Source organism: Musa acuminata, chromosome BXJ3-3 (genome assembly GCF_036884655.1).
Source record: "Musa acuminata AAA Group cultivar baxijiao chromosome BXJ3-3, Cavendish_Baxijiao_AAA, whole genome shotgun sequence".
Lineage (NCBI taxonomy): Eukaryota > Viridiplantae > Streptophyta > Magnoliopsida > Zingiberales > Musaceae > Musa > Musa acuminata.
In genome coordinates, this window is record NC_088351.1 from 35,279,306 (window position 1) to 35,299,396 (window position 20,091).

Consider the following 20,091-nt stretch of genomic DNA (forward strand, 5'->3'; position numbering starts at 1 on the left):
ATAGAATTGCATCACCAATGTGTTTTTGTGACATCCACTGATCACATCTAATTTTGTTGAAAGTTATATGATCGGTAGCCGTGATTCGAGTCGGAAACAAAAGTGGCTGGAAATCGCCGAGGCCACGCGCAGGGTTCGGAGATAAGATGTCGGCTCATTGTGACCGCAATCGTGCCACGTGGGCCGACGCCACCCCTTCGATCGTACGTTTATGATCCTCCCGTGTGCATCACAAGAGGTGCCCAATGGTGATGTGTGAATTTACTTGTATATCCTTCGGACAGTGCAGCCGAGCGCGTGAGATCGAATGCCATTCGTGGTCGAGGAGGGCAATTATGTCAATTCGTTTTTTTGTTTTTATTTCGTATTTTCTTGAGGTCCGAGGCGCTTTCGCCTCTCGGAGTTCCTCATATCTCGCAGGAGAGCGAATCATAACACGGCAAACACAAACAAAGAAGAAGAAGAAGAAGAAGAAGAAGAAGAAGAAGAAGAAGAAGACCGACCAGAATTTATCAGCATTTAATTGAAGGTGAGTTGATTCCAATCTCTTCTTGTTCTGCAAATACCTCTTTTGATCGCGTTCGATGATCAAGAGTACCGGATCAAGTCATAGTGATCTCGAGATCATGTTCTTGTCTTCTTCTCATATAGTATGAAGCATCAGCAGTTCTCATGCTTCATTCGTCTGTCTAATTCAGAAGAAGATGCCGTATTCAGCCACGAAGGGCGTATGCGTGCGTTCCATGACGTATTTATACGTACAGAAGAGGCCGACGGCCATGGAATGGCCCCCCGTGGAAGAGCTGAGGAGGAGGGACGGGGTGGGTCGCTGGGGCGCCGAGCGTCGCAGCTTGGCTAGGCGTCGAGCTCAAGCCGTGAGGTGCGAGGGGTGCAATGGGTCGGATCCACGGTCAGGTCGGAGCCGGAGCTGGACCCGCAAACGGTTCCAAGCCGTCGCCTCCCCCGTGCCCACCACCACCAAGGTATGTCTTCCGAGTCACCGATGCAACCACGTCATGGCGCTGTCTAAATTTACTTATACACCCCCTATAAATCAACGGAATCGATCTTAAGCCGACTGCTACTGTATGTTCTCAGCGAGTGTTCACCTTCGGGAAGGGGAAGAGTGAAGGCGACAAGAGCATGAAGTCTCTGGTAAGTGCACGCCAGTCGCTGGCTGTGTGCATGCATGGGGCGTTGACTGTTGCATCATGCAAACTTGCGTACGTGGCAGTTGGGCGGGAAAGGAGCGAACCTGGCGGAGATGGCGAGCATCGGGCTGTCGGTGCCGCCGGGCTTCACCGTGTCGACGGAGGCCTGCCAGGAGTACCAGGAAGGCGGCCGAAAGCTTCCGGATGGACTCTGGGAGGAGATACTGGAAGGGCTGAGTGCCGTGGAGGAGGTCATGGGGGCTCGTCTCGGTGACCCTTCCAAGCCCCTCCTCCTCTCCGTCCGCTCCGGCGCCGCGGTAGATCGATACTTGTAGCTATGTCAGAGTATTGCGTGCTTGCTCTTGTGCAGGCTCGTAAGTAATTACGCTGAAGCATTCATGGCAGGTGTCGATGCCGGGGATGATGGACACGGTGCTGAACTTGGGCCTCAACGACGAGGTGGTGGCCGGGCTGGCGCTGAAGAGCGGCGAAAGGTTCGCCTACGACTCCTACCGCCGCTTCTTGGACATGTTTGGGAACGTGGTATGTGCCTATTCTTCCGATCGATCACCTTTGATCTCTGTAGGGGCACCGAAACCTGTTACGTTTGGTTTGTGAAGGTCATGGGGATCCCCCACTCACTGTTTGAAGAAAAGCTCGAAGCCCTGAAGGCGGTCAAAGGCGTCGAGCAAGACGCCGACCTTACCGCCGCCGACCTCAAAGAACTGGTCACACGGTACAAGAACGTCTACACCGAGGCCAAAGGGGAGCAGTTCCCTACAGGTAAAGTGTTCTACCCCAAATCTTTCTTGACTCTGTCCAAGGGAAGTCAATCGGAACTGCTTGCAGATCCAAAGCGGCAGTTGTACATGGCGGTGATCGCCGTGTTTGATTCATGGGACAGCCCGAGAGCCAACAAGTACCGGAGCATCAACCAAATCAAGGGGCTTAAGGGGACTGCAGTAAATGTGCAGTGCATGGTGTTTGGGAACATGGGGAACACCTCCGGGACCGGAGTCCTCTTCACTCGCAACCCCAGCACGGGCGAGAAGAAGCTCTACGGCGAGTTCCTCATCAATGCTCAGGTGTCGTGCATCTTCTTCTTCACACTTTCTCATGGCAGCCTTGATGAACCATATCACCCTTATCTCAGGGTGAGGATGTAGTTGCTGGAATCAGAACCCCAGAGGATCTTGATAAGATGAAGGATTGCTTGCCGGAAGCTTACTACGAGCTGGTTGAGAACTGTAACATTCTGGAACGGCATTACAAAGAAATGATGGTGAGATTTGTGTTTGTGTCGGAGTTGACCTCAAGATTTTAGTCTTCAGTTTGTGGAGCTGCAATTACCTGAGGTGAGTTCTCTCCATTGTTGCAGGACATCGAGTTCACTGTTCAGGAGAACAGGCTATGGATGCTGCAGTGCAGAACAGGGAAGCGCACGGGCAAAGGTGCAGTGAAGATTGCAGTTGACATGGTGAACGAAGGCCTCGTCGACAAGCGTTCTGCGATCAAGATGGTCGAGGCAGGCCACTTGGACCAACTTCTTCATCCCCAGGTATGCAAAGTACTCTGCTCACCTACGCTGTTCTGCTCTGTCTTCACCATATGATTCTCGTTCCCTGTTCATGTCCTGTGTAGTTTGAAGATCCATCTGCGTACAAGGATAAGGTGATCGCCACAGGCTTGCCCGCATCACCAGGTGCTGCCGTTGGGCAAGTCGTCTTCACTGCAGATGATGCCGAAGCATGGCATGCTCAAGGGAAGGCTGCAATTTTGGTGAGACATTTCCCCTGGCAAGTAAGATGAACAGTGCCTGGAGCTTGCATCAAGATTGTTGATCCTTTGACATGTGTGAAGGTGAGGACCGAGACAAGCCCGGAGGATGTCGGTGGCATGCACGCCGCCGAAGGAATACTAACAGCAAGGGGAGGCATGACTTCCCATGCAGCTGTGGTTGCTCGAGGTTGGGGAAAATGCTGCGTTTCTGGCTGCTCTGACATCAGTGTGAATGAGGCGGACAAGGTGAGTTCTCTCTCAGAAATCGGTGAAGAAGATGAACTGAAATCATGATTGAATTGCATTATTATCTCAATTGCTTTCTGATGTTGGATTTAGCCTTGTAGGTCGTGGTTATTGGAGACGAAGTGGTTCAAGAAGGAGACTGGCTATCACTCAATGGATCGACGGGAGAGGTGATTCTGGGGAAGCAGCCACTCTCTCCACCAGCTCTCAGTGGCGACTTGGAAACCTTCATGTCATGGGTTGATGAGACAAGGCAACTAAAGGTTTTCTCAAGATCCGTCTTTCTCCACATATCAGGTTCTATTTATGATCGCAATAGAACTAAAATTAGCATCATTGTAGGTGATGGCAAATGCAGATACACCTGATGATGCACTGACAGCAAGAAACAATGGTGCACAGGGGATTGGACTCTGTAGGACAGAGCACATGGTTAGCTCAGTGTAACTTCAGCTTTATCTTTAGGATTCACCTTAGCCAAGATGATAATGAATAGTGTTACTGATTAGGAACAGATTGTTTGGTGTTTGATATCCATTGTTCCATTGTTACTCAGTTCTTTGCTTCAGATGAGAGGATAAAGGCGGTGAGGAAAATGATAATGGCAGCAAATCTTGAAGAGAGGCAGCGGGCATTAGATCTCCTCTTGCCCTACCAGAGATTGGACTTTGAAGGGATCTTTCGTGCCATGGACGGTAGGCTGCTTTCCTCCCACGGTTGACTTTCGACGGGGGTGAGTTTATGTGTTTGGCTTTTTTGACGTTGACTTTCAGGATTTCCGGTGACTATCCGACTGCTGGATCCTCCGCTCCATGAGTTCCTGCCGGAGGGTAACATCGAGGACATCGTCACCGAACTGGCCGCCGAGACTGGCACAAGTGAGGAGGAAGTCTTCTCAAGAATAGAGAAGCTCTCTGAAGTGAATCCCATGCTCGGTTTCCGTGGTTGCAGGTTGGATCCAACGATGCTCTCTTTTCTTCTTGTGTTGCTTGTTGAATGATTTCAGCACTTGTCACTTAAAGAACACTTCTGTTAGGCTTGGCATATCATATCCGGAGTTGACCAAAATGCAAGCACGGGCCATATTTGAAGCTGCAATCTCCATGAGCAATCAGGGAGTGAAAGTCTTGCCAGAGATAATGGTTCCTCTCACAGGAACACCTCAGGCACGAATCTTACATTATCTTTGACTTTTGAGTGTTCAACACTGAATCTATTTGACTTTTTTGAGTGTCAGGAGTTTGAGCATCAAGTGAGTCTGATAAGAACAGTGGCACAGCAAGTCTTCACTGAGATGGGAACCTCCATAAGCTACAAGGTCGGAACCATGATCGAGGTTCCGAGGGCTGCCCTTGTTGCAGATGAGGTAAATTGTGTATCCAAAGCTCTGTATTCCTTTCGATGCTACAACTGAGTTATAAGCTTGACTCTCAAGATTTCAAGTTGAATCTACTAGCAATATCTGCAAATATTGCTACATCAAAACTTCATGTTTGCAGATTGCTGAGCAGGCAGAGTTCTTCTCTTTTGGAACAAATGACCTCACACAGATGACATTTGGATACAGTAGGGATGATGTCGGCAAGTTTCTTCCCATCTACTTATCCAAAGGCATCCTCCAAAATGATCCCTTTGAGGTAAAACACAAGTCCATGAAAGAGTCTTATTCCATTGCTTATGGGAGATTGATCTGTTCCTGTTTGGAATCAGGTGCTTGATCAGAAAGGAGTAGGTCAGCTCATTAAGATTGCTGCAGAAAGAGGCAGAAGAGCTAGGCCTGATCTCAAGGTAAGTGGTATACATGTGTGAAGCTACAGCACAGAGGAGGAGGTCTTAGTAGGATGTATGGTTTCTTGAACAGGTAGGGATATGTGGTGAGCATGGTGGCGAACCCTCCTCGGTTGCTTTCTTTGCACAGGCTGGACTGGACTATGTCTCATGTTCTCCTTTCAGGTTTAGGGTTTGCACTTTTTTCCTGTAGTTCCATGACACAGGTTACTGTATCATCCTGATTTGTCACTGCCAATTGCAGTTAGTGTCTTCTTGCTTGTCATTTGGATGCAGGGTTCATTTAATCTTGATGTATTCCTTTCCTTGCAGAGTCCCAATTGCAAGGCTTGCTGCAGCTCAGGTGGTGGTGGTGTGAAAGGCCTCAGGATATGATGCTCAAGCATCAGAAAACAACATCTGGTTTTCCCTTTTTCTCTTTAACCTTGCAGAACTCAGAAACAATGGCTGGTTGATGTGAATAAGAAACTTAGGATCAACATCCACATTGTGTTGCACCCTTTTGTCATCTAGGAAGCAATTGTGGCATGTAAGTCTCTGTATTGCTTCTTTGACCATTTGTAAATTAAGAAACACTGATTGCTTTAAATAAAAGCATTGAAAAAATGAATCGATAGGATAATTAATCTATTAACTTAACTTATTAAAGTCGAACTATTAACCTAAGAAGTATAACATCAATTTTATATAAATTAATTGAAGTCTTCTCTCACTTTCGATATTGACATCATTATTATAAGATAGCAACGAAGAATAATGAACCAACTAAGACTTAATATTACTATTCCTATTAAGACCTAACTTGATAGGATAATTGACTAATTATTTTTGTTGAGCTAAACCATTAACTCAAAATGCTTAGGTTAAAATTCTCTTAGTATGCTTTCATAGGGTTTGAGATCCTTATTAAGGCACGACATAACATTTCATCCATGATTAGTCATTTTTTAGTTAGATCTTTAATCATGTCTAATACAAGATTAATTCCGATACTAATTATCACATTCGACCTAATGAGATGTTAACTTTGTCACATTTAAACTACTGACTCAAAATGGCTAAGTAAAAATTAATAATAATATAACCTCATTTCTAATAGAAGACAAAATAGAAATGTTTTTGAGAAATTATGATTACACTATAATCCCTTATTTGAAGCTTACAACTAAGCATGTTGCCTAAGCTAATCTCATTCTCAATTCTAACTGTGGACGCATAAATTTTGAACAAGAGTTGACTGCATCATGTCATTACACTGTGAAGGTTGACATTATAAGACAAAATTGATGAGCTGTAAAGGTAGATATGGTGTAACGGCCGCATGATTTAAGGGAATTAAGTCAAACATGGATTGCTATATTATGTATACACGTTAAATACAAAACTATATACATACATATATTATATATCATGTTATTTTAGCTTCAAAAGCATTTACACACGTCCTGTACAGAGCACCCAACGAAACAAGTCATCTCCTTATTATTATTTTAACCAATAATACACAAAATATGCATAAAAAAATATATTGAAAACTACAAATCTAAAAAACGTCCACTTTATATTAAATTAAGTTAATGTCGTAACTAAAAGGATATCAGGATGACGTCGCCCGCACGTGAGTGACGCGCCTACCCTAATTCCCGCATCACGCGATGATGGGGCGGTGATTCCACCACATCGGGACGCCGTGACCGCTCACTGTCGCCTGACACCTCCTCTCCTCCCCCTTCCTCGTTGGCATCACCATCTCTTTGGGCGACACCACCGCCGGTGCTCTCACCTCCTCATCACCATCGTCTACTACTTCTTCTTGCTCTGCTATTACTGCTGCTTCCTCATTCTCCTCGCGATCGGATCGGACGACGAAGTCCAACCGGAGGCGCCCGCCGGAGCGGGAGGCACGGAGAATCTCCGGCGGCCGCTCGAACCGCACCTCCGTCAGCCGAAACCGCCCACACTCCTTCACCGCCCGCATGAACCGGCTCGTCCGCCCCACCAGCCACGGCAGCGGTGGAGGGGGAGGCGGCCGCATCCTCGCCTCCGCCCTCCTACGCCGCGGTATGCCACTCCACCCCCAACTCTTCGCCATCTCCTCCGCCTCCAGCCCCCCGTCGCAGCTCTCCGACCCGAGGCCCTCGGTGACGACGCTGAACCCCCCGTGGTAGTCCAGTTCGTGGAGGCCGCGGGTGCCGGGGTCCACGCGTTCCGGTGGCCGCCCGACTGCCGAGGACTCGAACACGTTCGGCGGCCGCGGCGCGTCGCCGGCGAGGATCCGGAGCCCGCCGCCGTACGAAGTGGGTATATTACGGCATCGATTGCGTTGATTCAGCCGCCGCCGGTCGTCATCGCGATTGCGGAACCTCAGCATCGTTTGCAGGGTCGTGCACAAGGTCATCATGGCTTTCTGTTCCAGTATCTGTTTCCTTCCTTTTACTCAAAACGGTAACGGAGCGGGCGGAGGATTGGGAACAGTGAGGCAGAAGGACGAGATCGAAAGGAGAATGACGGGCCCTTATAAAGGGCGACGGATGGGGTTAGACAAAAAGTACGCGATTTTTGTTTCTCTCTCTACATTTGGACAGCACACGGAGGCGAAGGTTATCGCTCTCGCGATATGCCTCTCTCTCACCCGTGTCTCCGTTGCCCATTCATTTACCACCCTCATTACTGGACCTATGTGGGACCACGTGTGAATCTGCAGCTTCGTACTATCACAAGGCAGGTAGCTTTGTTTCGGTGGTTTTTCTCTTTCTAAATTTAGCGCAACAAAAAAAAGCGAGTAGTACTTCTCTCACCCATTAATGGCTCCCGCGGAACTGGCCTGCCTTGTGATTGGACATAGGAGGTCCACGTGTGAGGCAACAGTTTCCTATTATTAGTGGTAGCCGAGACGAGTGGGTCGTAAAAGGCCACAGCGATCGCTCCCACGCCCCAGTCGCACCGCCCACATCGCACGAATCTTGATGCTGTTAGCAACGGTTAGGAGATTGCTTGGCCACGTGCCCACCGGGAATGTAATTAAGCGCATAACGCTCGAGAATAATGAGATTTGCAATGTGTAATCACCGAACAATATGTTTACGAGGGAAATCCGATAGGGCAAGGCTTCAGCGATGTGATGGTCTTCTGGCAATAAGTGACAATGAAGAACAAGTGGATTCATCGCAGGGGAAGAGAATGAGCTCAAGCATCCTAATTATTTATATCATATGTTAATTAATTCTTCATCCGCACCACATCATTGTCATTATTATTGCTTTTCCTGTCTTCTGAAACTGTGCCAATAGTCGCCATTCTATCAGTTGGTGATGTGGGCAGAGGGGTCCCGAGGCGGTGCTGCCAACTTGACTTCTTCGAGCACGTGGTCGTGGCCGGCAAGACAAATGCCTCCATCGCCGAGCAGGACGACTCGCCGCCTGGCCCTTCAACAACCTGCGGTATGTAACCTCAGCCCAGCCCATATTGGCCCAGAAAGTATCAAGGTATTGGACGCGGTACTTCTGTTTGGATTCGATCACCAGCTCTCGATCCAACCGTCGATTTCCAAGTCCCCTTCTGCCCACCTAAACATAATTGGATGCCGCGCACGGCTCGGCGGCGATGGCGATGGCGATGGCGAGAGCGAAGCACGGCCTCTTCCTCCTTCTCCACAGCCGTCGCTTCTTCTCCCTCGATTACCCGCTCTGCCGTTCCCCCAACACCCTGTCTCCATCTTATCCAACCGCTGCCGCGCGTGGCTTCTGCTCCGACGGCATCTCCGACCTCCGCGACCGCATCCTCCGCCTCTCCGAGAACCCTGCCTCCGTTTCCACTGCCTCTGCTGACAAAGAGGCCGTCCGATCTGCCGTATCCGCACTAGCCGACGAGCTTCTCGCCCTGCCCGACGGCCAGGATCCTGCGGTCTCCCTGGACTCTGGCTCCTTCGACGCCCTCCTCCGCCTTCCCCCAGCTGGATTCGCCTCCGTCGAGCTCCTCTCCCGCCTCAAGTCCCGCCCGCTCCTCGCCCTTCAGGTTCTTCACCTGTTACTGTCTCTCTTTCTCGCTTTCGCCATCTGATTTCCGGCTCCTTCAATCACTCTTAAAGTTCTAATCTTGCATCGTCTTCTAGGTTTTTAACTGGAGAAAAGGGCAGGCTGATGCCGAGATCCCGATGCTCCCTGAGGAGTATTACAAGGCCATCACCCTGGCGAGCCGCACCAAGAACGTCGATCTAGCCGCGGAGCTCTTCTCCCAAGCCATAGCTGACGGCATCCGTGAGGTCTGCCTCTATAATGCCCTCATGTCCACCTATATGTACAATGGCCTCACCAAGAAGGCGATCTGGGTATTTGAGGTCCTGAAGCAAGATGCCGAGTGCAAGCCCACCATTGTCAGCTACAACATTCTGCTTTCGGTATTTGGCCGCTCCATGCTCGTGGAGCATATAGAGACCACCCTCCAAGCAATCAATGATTCGGAGCTCTCCTACACCATCACCACCTACAACACAGCCATAGCCGCATATCTTACGGCATGGATGTGGGATAAAATGGAGGGGATGTACCAATCTATGCTGGAGGGGCCTGTCAAACCTGATGCTGGTACCCTCCTCCTGATGTTGAGGGGTTATGCCTACTCAAACAATTTAGAGAAGATGGAAAAGACTTATGATCAAGTAAAGGAGACAGTCAATAATCGGCAGTGGCCTTTGATCCATGCAATGATATGTGCTTATACTAAGAGTTCTCACCCTGATCGAGTCAAAAGAGTGGAAGCCTTGATGAAGTTGATTCCAGATGATGACTATAAACCTTGGGTCACTGTACTTTTAATCAAGATGTATGCACAGGAGAGCATGATTGAAGCAATGGAAGGATTAATATCCAAGGCATTCCAACGACACATTATAGTGACTACTGCAGGGATAATGCGTTCCATCATATCAAATTACTTCAGAAATAATGCGGTGGATCGGCTAGCTGGGTTCATCAGACAGGCAGAATATGCAGGGTGGCGGCTTTTTCGATCACTGTATCACTGCAAGATGGTGATGTATGGGCAGCAGAATCGCCTGGAGGAGATGCTTGGTGTTCTGGATGAGATGGAGAATTTCAGGTTTAGTCGAACAAGGAAAACTTTTTTGATAATGTACAAGGCATATTACAACACAGGGAGGAGGCCAGAGGCAGCAACGGTTATTGGGATGATGTGGAAGCATGGTTATGGCAATGATGAGGATGCTTTTGTTTTGTGAAGTTTGAATAGATACTGCAGATGGAATTACTAGTTTATGATATACACAATGATTCGGATGATACAACAGATGATTTCTCCAAAACTAAGAATGCAGACCTTTTATAGAAATTGACTAGGGATCGCTGATGGAATTATTTAGATTAATAACAGACTAGCAGATTATGAAGTTCTACTTGGTGAGTTTTGAGCTTACAATTCCAACATGTGCGTTGTTTTTGTAATTTTATTGTGTATGAATGTATAATGTTGCTATTCCCTGTTAAAAATATTAGCAATACTAATTCTTTAACTAGTACCATTTTTAGTAATATTTAATATCCTAAAAAATATTCATCTGCGATGGTTGCAAATTGCAATAACATATGTTATCGTCAATACATCTTAGGTTTGAAAGATACAGAGTGAATCTAAGATTAGCATTGAACTGTGAGATATGTTGGCAAGTGAGTTTCATAACCACACTTTAGCTATAAAAAAAAAATCTCTTCCATCTGATCTTGCTCATGGCCAAAGCCAGCATTTGCCCTCTCATTGTGTAATTCTCTCCTCACAATATTTTTCTTCTCAATCAAAGAGGTTCAAAAAGGAGATGATATCAATGCATAAGAAATCTTCTCTTGTTGAAGCAGTTTTGTGGGGTCACCTTTTTTTATTAACATATAGGAAAATTCTAGTGGTATGTTTTTAAAACACCTCGGTTTGGTCCCACATCACTTAGATGTATGTATATCTAAGTGTACTACTGATTACTTATTAATATGGATTGAAGTACTTTGGACCAGTAGTTTAGGCTCAACAAGTGAACGGGCAAGTTATATTATCAGATTGAGTCCTCACAAATGGTAGGTATTAGAGCTGATCTAGCATTTGGCATAGTTATGGGCTCGAGTAGGAAAGGCTACTCATCGACAAAGAGCTCGTCATAATATTGATCCACCATTGTGTTAGGCCGCACGTGCGCAATGCTATAGTTTGATTCTAGACTTGATGTCGCCCCCTTGAGTGTGGGTGATTTTCCAAGCAAAGATATATATTGACTTATAAATATCTGATAGGTGTACTACTGTTAACTTAATATTAAGTATTTATTAGGATCCTTTTTTTGAACTTTTGAATAATGTTTATTGAGTCTATTTAGTTCAGTTGTTTATCGAGTCTGTTTAATCCAGTTAAAGTCAAGTAGAGGTTTATTTAATATTTATTTATTATTAAGAGTCCAAGTCGTAGTGGACTCTAGGCGGAACTCTATAAATAGTTATGTAATCCTTTCTTTTGGAATCAATCAATCAATCAGTTAATCAATGAAATGTTATTCCACTCTGTAGACAAACCCTAGGAGGCCGATCCCCTCGAAGTGATCAAGGAGGCCGATCCTCTCGAAGCGATCGTTATCATTCCATTTTTTCCCATTTCTTCCACGATAAGACCTTATCATTTGACTTTAGGGTCTTACCATTTGGTATTAGAGGTTTATTATTTCTTTCATTTTTTTTACGATAAGACTTTAGGGTCTTATCATTTGGTATCAGAGCGACGATCCTTGGCGTTGCAGTGTTGCCGTAGCTATAAAAAAAAAAAAATTGTGTGAGGAAGGCTGAAGCCGGCAACCACAAATGCCGATCCTTCTCAACCAAGAAAGAACCTCTGCGTCTTGGTTAGCGACCACCGTTGCCCCTTCTCCACCGTCGTCGCTACTGCCCAGCAAGCAGCCGCCACTACCGCCGCTGCCCCCTTGTTGTAGTTATCTTCATCTTCGGAAAAGAAGAAGAAGAAGAAGCCACAGCCACCCCTGCTTTCCCTGCCGGACCCCTGCTTCCGACTAGCCCACCTGCCGCCGTTGCTTCCTGGCCGAGGGACCACCACTGCCGCCTCTGTTGCCCAGCCAGTAGCCACCGTCGTCGCCGCTGCCCCCACCCAGCCAGCAACCTCTCCTCCTCGCTTCCCCATCTCGCTCGAGCGAGGACTGCCGGCGTCGTTTCCCAGCCAGCGAATCACCCCATCGCCACTTATACCGTCGACAACGTCACCCTAGTCCGCCATCGTGCCGCACCCCCCACCCCAACCCCAACCCCCGGCCCCGCCCGCCCACCCCCGGGTCACAACCGCAACCATCGGTTGCCGCAGCCCCTCCTTGCAGCGGTTGCGGAAACAGAGCTTCCTCTGTTGCCGCAGCCCCTCTGTCACAGACTTAGCTGGTTTTGCCTAAGTCGTGCGGCACTCTTGCGTGTCCGTCCGCAAAGGTCAGCCTCCCCAAACCCCCCCCCCCCCCCCCCATAGTCCCTTAGAACCTACAACAGAGAAAACGGGTTAGAGAAAGCGCCTCACTCGGGATCCACAAGCAAACATTCCAAGAAACACTTCATAGACAATGCAAATTACAAACATACTTTACAAGCTCTGAACAGTTGCACAACAAAGGGTCAAAATGGTCCATTATAGATCAAAAATCTCTCATAAGTGTTCACATGACACAACCTTTATTTACAAGCCTAAAGCGGCCACCAAACCCAACTAAAATGAGATTATTAAGCCTTTGGCCGTCCCTGTACATGTTGTGTAAAGCATGAACATACCAAAAGACACGGACATACATAAGCATTACATCAAACATCTTGTTTCGAAGTTTCTCCGTGATACCTCGTCGATCCCAGCCAACGGACCACCCCATTGCCGCTTCTACCGTCGGCGACGCTGCCCTAGTCCGCCATCGTGTCGCCCCCCCCGGGTCGTAGCTGCAGTTGTTGGTTGTCGCAGCCCCTCCTTGCAGCGGTTGCAAAAACAAAGCTTCCTCTGTTTCCGCAGCCCCTCGTCGATCGCAGTCGCGCCTCCACCAGCACTCCTCTTCCCCTCGAGCGTCGCGCCGCCCAACCGACCCACCACCGTTGCTAGCCACCGTGCGATGACCGCCGCTCGCCTCCCAACCGCCGCTCCCCCTTGCTCTGCATCTTTTGTAACCGAAACAGAACAAGCACAGGCAACTCACCTTGTTGCCCTTGTTTTCAGTCGCACCACAGTCGCGGGTCCCTTTGTTGCTGTGAACGCCGGCTGCCGTCACCGTCGCTGCTACTGCCCAGCCAATGATGGCGTTGCTCGTCAACAATCGTGATCCTCGCAGCCTCCCCCTTGCTCTGGTGACAGAAACAGGGCAAATCACCGATTGCCCTTGTTCCCGTAGTGCCACCGTCGATTCCTATTCTCCACTGCAACCTCAACCCCGGCCACTTCAACGCTGCCTCTCCCTTGCTCTGCCTCCGCTGTCGTAGCCACCGGATGCCGTCATCGCAGTCTCAACCTGGCTATTTAGCGATCGCTCCCGTGAGTCACAACAGTTGCAGTCGTCACCTTCCAGCACCCGATGCTCTCATCTCATGCAGCGACTGAAACACAGGGCAGCACCTCTTCCTCCTCGGTAGCTTCGCAGCTACAGTGCGGATGCCCTTGGCTAGACATCAGAAATAAAAATTGGGAATTACCGACTTGCAATCGTATGCAATGGCTGCCGATAATTCAGTGAAAGCACAAATGAAAGCGTTGAAAACCAGAATTGAGAATCGGCTACAAGAAATCCTTCATGATTTCAAAAAGAGCTTGTTGGAGCACTTTAGTGGGTTTCAAGTTATGTGTTGAACAGATTTGGAGGTACAGGAAAAGGGCCCTAGGATGGTGACACACACTACCCATGCATTAGGGTAGAATTTCCACGATGGGAATATGAGGATCCGATTAGTTGAATCTCTAAGGCGGAAATTTTTTTTCGTTTTCACAGAACCCCAAAAGAATCTAAGGTAGAAGTGGCCTCAATCCAGCTCGAGGGAGATGCACTCTAGTGGTACGATTGATATGAAACTGTTTACGAAGTTCCTTCATGGGAGAAGTTCAAAAAAGGGCTTCTTGTTCGATTTGGCCCATCCGAATATGAGAATGTTGATGGTCAGCTCGCCAAAATTCGTCAAACTTCTACAGTGTTGGAATATCATAGTAGGTTTGAAAGATTGTCAAATCAAGCTAGAGATTGGTCGAAACGACAGCTTCTGGATACATTTATTGAAGGGCTTAATCCGGAGATTCGGTGTAAAGTTAAGGCTCGTCAACCCCGCACCATGATAGATGCGATTTCATTTGCACGCCTGCATAAGGAAAAAATCAGCATGGAATATCGTCGAAACAGAGGTGTCAATAAACAGTGATCAACAAGCAACACATCCCATCTACTCCCAGTCGAAATCCTATCACTTGCAGACTAACCCAAGAAGAGCTTAAAGAAAGATTAGCGAAGGGTTTGTGCTAGTATTGCGATGAAAAGTGGAGTAAGGAGCACCGATGCAAACAAGGGCAACTTCTGATGATTGAACCAATTGGAGAGGAACCGAAAGCTAAGAATGTGGACTTTGATCATGAAGGTATAAATTCTAATGAAGATATTGGACCTACCATACATACAATGCATGCATTAACCGGCTACTCTAACCCGCAAACTATGGAAGTTGGCGGAACTCTGGAACATCAGCCTATTATAGTTTTGATTGATACTGGTAGCACTAACAATTTTATGGACAGTGAGATCGTTGACCGATTGGCCCACCACATTGAAGACTCTGACAGATTTGAAGTAAAGATCGTTGATGAACGGATTTTCACTTGTGATAGCAAAGGTTCAAAGATAAAATTGATTATACAGGGCCAGAAGTTTCTTGCAATGTTTAATACACTGAAAGACCGACTAGTTGCTTACACTATCAAAAAGTGGAGATCATACTTGATCAACGGGTTGTGATGCGTTGCAGATAGTTTATGACTAAAGTGCTGAAAGAGAAGCTCCCTGAGATCAGTGATTTAAAAAGCGCTAGGCGCCAAAAGGCGCCAAGGTCCAAAAACGCCTGAGGCGCTAGGCGCTCGCCCAGGCGCTCGCCCGAGCGAAGCGAGGCGCTAAAATATAAAAATATAAAATATAATTAATAAATATAATTATTTAAAATTTTAAATAAAAATATAAAAATATATAATATAATTAATAAATATAATCACATTAACAGTATAAATCTGCTGACGGAGAAACGAGGAAGCAGCGGCGAGCGACGGCAGCAGCGACGGCGAGCGGCGGCAGCGGCAGCGGTGAGCGGCGGCAGCGGCGAGCGGCAGCAGCAGCGAGCGGCGACAGCGGCAGCGGGAAAGGGAAAGGGAGCGGAAGGCGCGAGCAGCGGGAGGGCTCGCGGGAGGCGCGAGCAGCGGGAGGGCTCGAGGGAGGCGCGAGCAGCGGGAAGGCTCGCGGGAGGGCTCGCAGGAGACGCGAGCAGCGAGAGGGCTCGCAGGAGGCGCGAGCAGCGAGAGGGCTCGCGGGAGGCACGAGCAGCGGGAAGGCTCGCGGGAGGCGCGAGCAGCGGCAGCGGGAGCAGCGACAGCGAGCGACGAGATCGCGATCGGGATCAGCAGCGGCAGCAGGTTAGGGTTGGGGTTATATCGGTTTAGTTGGTTCGATTGAACCAACTAACAACCGAACCAGGACCGAACCAGACCTAAAATTCTGGTTCGGTTTACCCAGGCGCTCGCCCGAAGCGCCCAGCGCCTGGGCTCGGGCGAGCGCCTAGGCGGCGCCTGATTGAAGCGCGCCGCCTGGGACATTAGCGAGGCGCTCGGGCCTCGCCTCGCCTCGCCCGAGCGCCTAGGCGAGCGCCCGAGCGCCTTTTGCAATCACTGCCTGAGATTGATGCTGCTCAGCCTTGAGGACAAGGCTGATTTGAAGAGGGAGGAACTGTTAGGACCCTTTTTTTGAGCTTTTGAATAATGTTTATTGAGTCTATTTAGTTCAGTTGTTTATTGAGTCTGTTTAGTCCAGTTAGAGTCAAGTATAGGTTTATTTAATATTTATTTATTATTAAGAGTTCAAGTCCTGGTGGACTCTAGGTGGAACTCTATAAATAGTGATGTAACCCTTTCTTTTGGAATCAATCAATCAATCAGTTAATCAATGAAATGTTATTCCACTCTGTAGACAAACCCTAGGAGGTCGATCCCCTCGAAGTGATCAAGGAGGCCGATCCCCTCGAAGCGATCATTATCATTCCCTTTTCTCCCCTTTCTTCCACGATAAGACTTTAGGGTCTTATCATTTGACTTTAGGGTCTTACCATTTGGTATCTGAGCCTTATCATTTCTTTTATTTCTTTTACAATAAGACTTTAGGGTCTTATCAGTATTTTGGATCGATGGTTAGAACTCAACAAGGTAATTGGTAAATTATGTCGTTGACATCCATGTTGGTATCTACATGATATCCTCATTGTGATAGTATCCATGTTGGCATCCATGTTGGTGAAACAAGACTCTTTCACTAAGAACTAGACTTTTTTATTCCACGAAACACTACTCAAAACTAACTTGAGCTTTGAAGGGTTTGTGTTGGGAACAAGGTGATACCTATTTTATTTTACGGGTTGGATGCCTTGTTCAGGATGACCCGTCTCTTCAAATTTTCTTGTGAAGTGCGATTCTTAGTACATTTGATTGTCCAATTGGACTCAGTTGAACCCATTTCATCGGACGCAAGCAAGTAACCAAATGGAACCTTAACATCTTATGACAATAAATAACATGAGGACTTAAACAATTGATGATAAGTGAATGTACCCTTATGAAAGGAATATCACTGAGTATATGACAAGTTGAAGAAGGCGAAAAACAGAAGACGTATGTCATTAGTCTGCCAAATTAGTTGCAGTTATAGAAGACTTCCTGTATATCTGGATCTTTAGTTTTGCAAACCATAATATGAAGTTCAACCAGAACTTGAGAATAAATAGTTATAGTAGTTTCTGTAGGTGAAGTGATTAAAGGTCATGATTTTTTGACTTCGCATGATGTTTTGTGCAGATTTGTAATTGGTTGCATATGTGATTGTCCTATCTTTTTTATTTTAGCTAGAAAAGATGAGTCATTTACTACGGCATGTAGTGTGGTAAGCAAGTGTTTGTCACTATATTGGGAATATGCCATGTGGCTTCTAGGCAGAGATGATTTGGCTATACTTGCCCATTCACTGAATTATTTTGGAGTTACCATTCTTACATCAGCTTAACTTTCCAGTCAATGGGCTTTATAGGTAGCTATGAATTCTGGAACCATCTTTTCCTTTTATTGATTTAGTTGCCGACTGGCTATGAAATCTCTGGCTTTTTATTGTCTTAGTCAAATCCATGGGACTCAACTCCCACTGCTATTAATTTGGACATACATAACAATGAGCTAATTGAGATCATGAAATTTGGCTTTTTAGCTGAATACTGGCGATAAATAATTATATTTACTTGGTTGTGTTGGTTCTGCTACACTTTAACACACAATATCTTCAATGAAACTAATTTTCAATCATTTCATTAGTACGTTCGTTCGAGTGGTCCAATTTTATTTTTTTTGCATATGCTAATGTTTTGCATGTACTTGTAGACCAATGCTGGGAATTTGCATAATCTAGCTGATTGGTCAAATGTTAAAGTGAAGAATGGCTGTTCGTTTTGCTTGATTGACTTCTTGTGCATATCCCACATTTGTATCTATAGAAGAGCTATGACAAACCCCCAAATAATTCAGACATGCCGGATGCTGTTGTACCAAGAAACAGGACATTACTTTTTTTTTATTCTCCTTTTTTGTGGTTTCTGAATCCAGAAATCAAATAAAGTCAGACATTGAAGAAATCTTCTCACATGATATCATCATCTCAAGCACCAGAAGATAAGAGAGGTCATCAGATCTTATGGCAGTTGTTTTTTCTTTTACATATAAAGCCTATGTAGAATGTTACTGTACTGGGCATGCCAATGTCAGCTGGGCAGTTGAATAGAGAGCAATGAGCAGCTAGTTGACTATATCAAATAACGTGGCTAATTTAATACTTAGATTGTACGGGCCAGAAATGAATGTTGACTTCAACATGTCATTGAATGTGCCATCCTTCTTGTTAGAGGCCATTTTACATTTTCTTGGGACCTCCCTTCTACCAGCGGTGGGTGAATCTGCCATGTAGCAGCAGCATGGAGCCAGTCTTCCTAACATCTGAAATTGTGTTTCTTTTGGATCGAGTTTACTGGTTTTGTGTTTATTTTATTAGTTACAGGTGCAAGTCTATCTTGCATTAGTTTCCAATGGTTTGATTATAGGAGCAAGTTAGAAGCGGACCGCTGGCTAGAATATTGCCACACTGCTTTTTGAAGTTAATCGAGCTCAATCTGTTTCAGGTTTGAGGAAAGCCTTCTGTGGGATGATCTCAATGGACCATAATAAGGTACGAAATTTGTTTCAGGTTTACTAGATGATAGAATGTGGATTTTGTAGCTGCCGACAGGATTCATTTCCGATAACATGTCTGGCAGAGCTAATTCTTAGTATCATTCCGGATTCTTGATGTCATATTCCTGAATAGTATGCTCATTTTTTCCTTTGGTTTTGGCTTTTGCTTGGATTGATTTTGGAAGTTTATCTGTTACCTAATAGTCTTCTTTGAACTGTAGAAGATGGATAAAAAAGATCAAGAAGCCCAAGTAGCAATCTTCCAGTCAAGGACAGAGACAAACATGTTCATGTTGCAGGTACCCCCCACACTTCCACCCTATGGTAAATTAATTTGATTCGAGATATGGAAACAGTCTCTCTATTTGTTGTCGAATTAATACTGTATGCATTGTATCCTTTTAAATTAAAGAGGTCTTTATTGATATCTCTCAAATAGTGTGGAATAATGAAGTAGTTCATTCTCTATTTGTGCGTAGGAATTGTGCCTCAAGCGTTGTTTTCTTGTGACCTTCAAGCTTACATACGCTGCATAAAAGATTGCAACAGTGAGACTGTGGAGCTGAAGGATTAAACCATCTTTTCTGGAGCATGGCTGACCAACCAACCAACCATTTGCCAAGGAAGAAGAAGCCTCACGAGTCATCAAGAGAAGGGCCAAAATGTCCCCTTCGTGTCTGCTGGCAGTGGCTGGCGTTTAATGCCAATGTAAAGCCATTCGTACGCTGTCACCAACGAGAACGCCAAGAAAAGGTTCCAAATGGTTGGTGGATTCTACACGACAAAACTCATGTTGCCAGCTCCCAGAGGCATGACAATAACAGCAGCTCCGGCGAAGGCTGCCACTGCCAAAGAAGCAGACCGACTGCGATCCAAATGCGCTCTCTCTCGTCTGTGGAGTGCATGCTACAGGACAAAGGAGAAGTCTCTCGCCTGGGACAGCTTCACTTCGTCTTGTTCTCCCCACACCCTCTCCGTTACTGTTCCTTAGACTCGATCAGTTTATGTCCCAGGTGGGTGCCAATCAATCAAGGATGGAGCGATAAGCAATCGTTCAGCATATTTGTGCCGACAAAGTGAAATGAGTCCAAAGCATTCTTCCATGGGAGTAGCCTAAAGGAAAGGACTAATGATGCTGTGCTTAAAACCAAGCTGTGGTGGAAAAGAATTATGTGCTGTCGAGAGTCATTTACTCGGTGATTCCTTCTGCAAAAGAAAAAATTGCAAGTGACTTGTGCTTCTTTTTTTTGTAGCTGAAGCAAGTTTTCAGGGCATCAATCATTGATGAGAAGATGGAAACAATAGCTTGGGATATTAATTGTGCTGTCTGAGATCATATCATCACGGATGGGCCATAGCTTTAGATTGCATATGATCTGGTACCAGTTGCCATTCTCACCTTCTCTGTCCTCTTTTCCCTTTGGGGGCTCACACATGCATGAATCATGACATCAACAGATCATTCTTTCTCAGGTTTTACACTTTGACAACAGATGCACATCAAGATCAGTTATGTATGGAGTAGATTGGATCCCTCAAAGAATGACTACATCTCAGACAGCATAGAACTTATATTCAGAGAGAGAGAGAGAGAGAGAGAGAGAGA

At 46.4% G+C, this 20,091-nt stretch overlaps 3 protein-coding genes across 3 annotated transcripts; 2 read left to right on the forward strand and 1 right to left on the reverse strand.

Moving 5' to 3' along the window:
- The first annotated feature begins 378 nt into the window (after positions 1-378).
- Positions 379-5,461, forward strand: LOC135634397 (pyruvate, phosphate dikinase 2-like). Its single transcript, XM_065144830.1, has 21 exons — positions 379-529; positions 699-983; positions 1,099-1,155; positions 1,235-1,468; positions 1,557-1,694; positions 1,772-1,934; positions 2,001-2,236; positions 2,305-2,433; positions 2,530-2,709; positions 2,793-2,930; positions 3,012-3,176; positions 3,278-3,439; positions 3,519-3,608; positions 3,733-3,871; positions 3,950-4,127; positions 4,213-4,342; positions 4,414-4,542; positions 4,676-4,813; positions 4,887-4,964; positions 5,038-5,129; positions 5,277-5,461. Exons 2-21 carry the CDS (start codon positions 705-707, stop codon positions 5,320-5,322), a joined length of 2,901 nt encoding a protein of 966 aa, XP_065000902.1. The 5' UTR covers positions 379-529; positions 699-704; the 3' UTR covers positions 5,323-5,461.
- A 919-nt stretch (positions 5,462-6,380) lies between these two features.
- On the reverse strand, positions 6,381-7,587 carry LOC135634039 (uncharacterized). Its single transcript, XM_065144167.1, has one exon. It carries the CDS (start codon positions 7,363-7,365, stop codon positions 6,613-6,615), a length of 753 nt encoding a protein of 250 aa, XP_065000239.1. The 5' UTR covers positions 7,366-7,587; the 3' UTR covers positions 6,381-6,612.
- Positions 7,588-8,500: 913 nt separating this feature from the next.
- Positions 8,501-10,497, forward strand: LOC135634036 (pentatricopeptide repeat-containing protein At2g30780-like). The gene is made up of 2 exons (XM_065144164.1): positions 8,501-8,978; positions 9,076-10,497. Exons 1-2 carry the CDS (start codon positions 8,568-8,570, stop codon positions 10,198-10,200), a joined length of 1,536 nt encoding a protein of 511 aa, XP_065000236.1. The 5' UTR covers positions 8,501-8,567; the 3' UTR covers positions 10,201-10,497.
- Positions 10,498-20,091: the final 9,594 nt, after the last annotated feature.

What these genes read in the sequence shown, in the direction of transcription:
- LOC135634039 (XM_065144167.1), bottom strand. Translation starts at nt 7,365, where the DNA reads ATGATGACCTTGTGCACGACCCTGCAAACGATGCTGAGGTTCCGCAAT.
- LOC135634036 (XM_065144164.1), top strand. Translation starts at nt 8,568, where the DNA reads ATGGCGATGGCGATGGCGAGAGCGAAGCACGGCCTCTTCCTCCTTCTC. An exon ending in GCCCGCTCCTCGCCCTTCAG is followed by an intron (nt 8,979 to 9,075) that starts GTTCTTCACCTG and finishes ATCGTCTTCTAG; the next exon opens with GTTTTTAACTGGAGAAAAGG.
- LOC135634397 (XM_065144830.1), top strand. Translation starts at nt 705, where the DNA reads ATGCCGTATTCAGCCACGAAGGGCGTATGCGTGCGTTCCATGACGTAT. An exon ending in AAGGGAAGGCTGCAATTTTG is followed by an intron (nt 2,931 to 3,011) that starts GTGAGACATTTC and finishes ACATGTGTGAAG; the next exon opens with GTGAGGACCGAGACAAGCCC. An exon ending in CTGCCCTTGTTGCAGATGAG is followed by an intron (nt 4,543 to 4,675) that starts GTAAATTGTGTA and finishes TCATGTTTGCAG; the next exon opens with ATTGCTGAGCAGGCAGAGTT.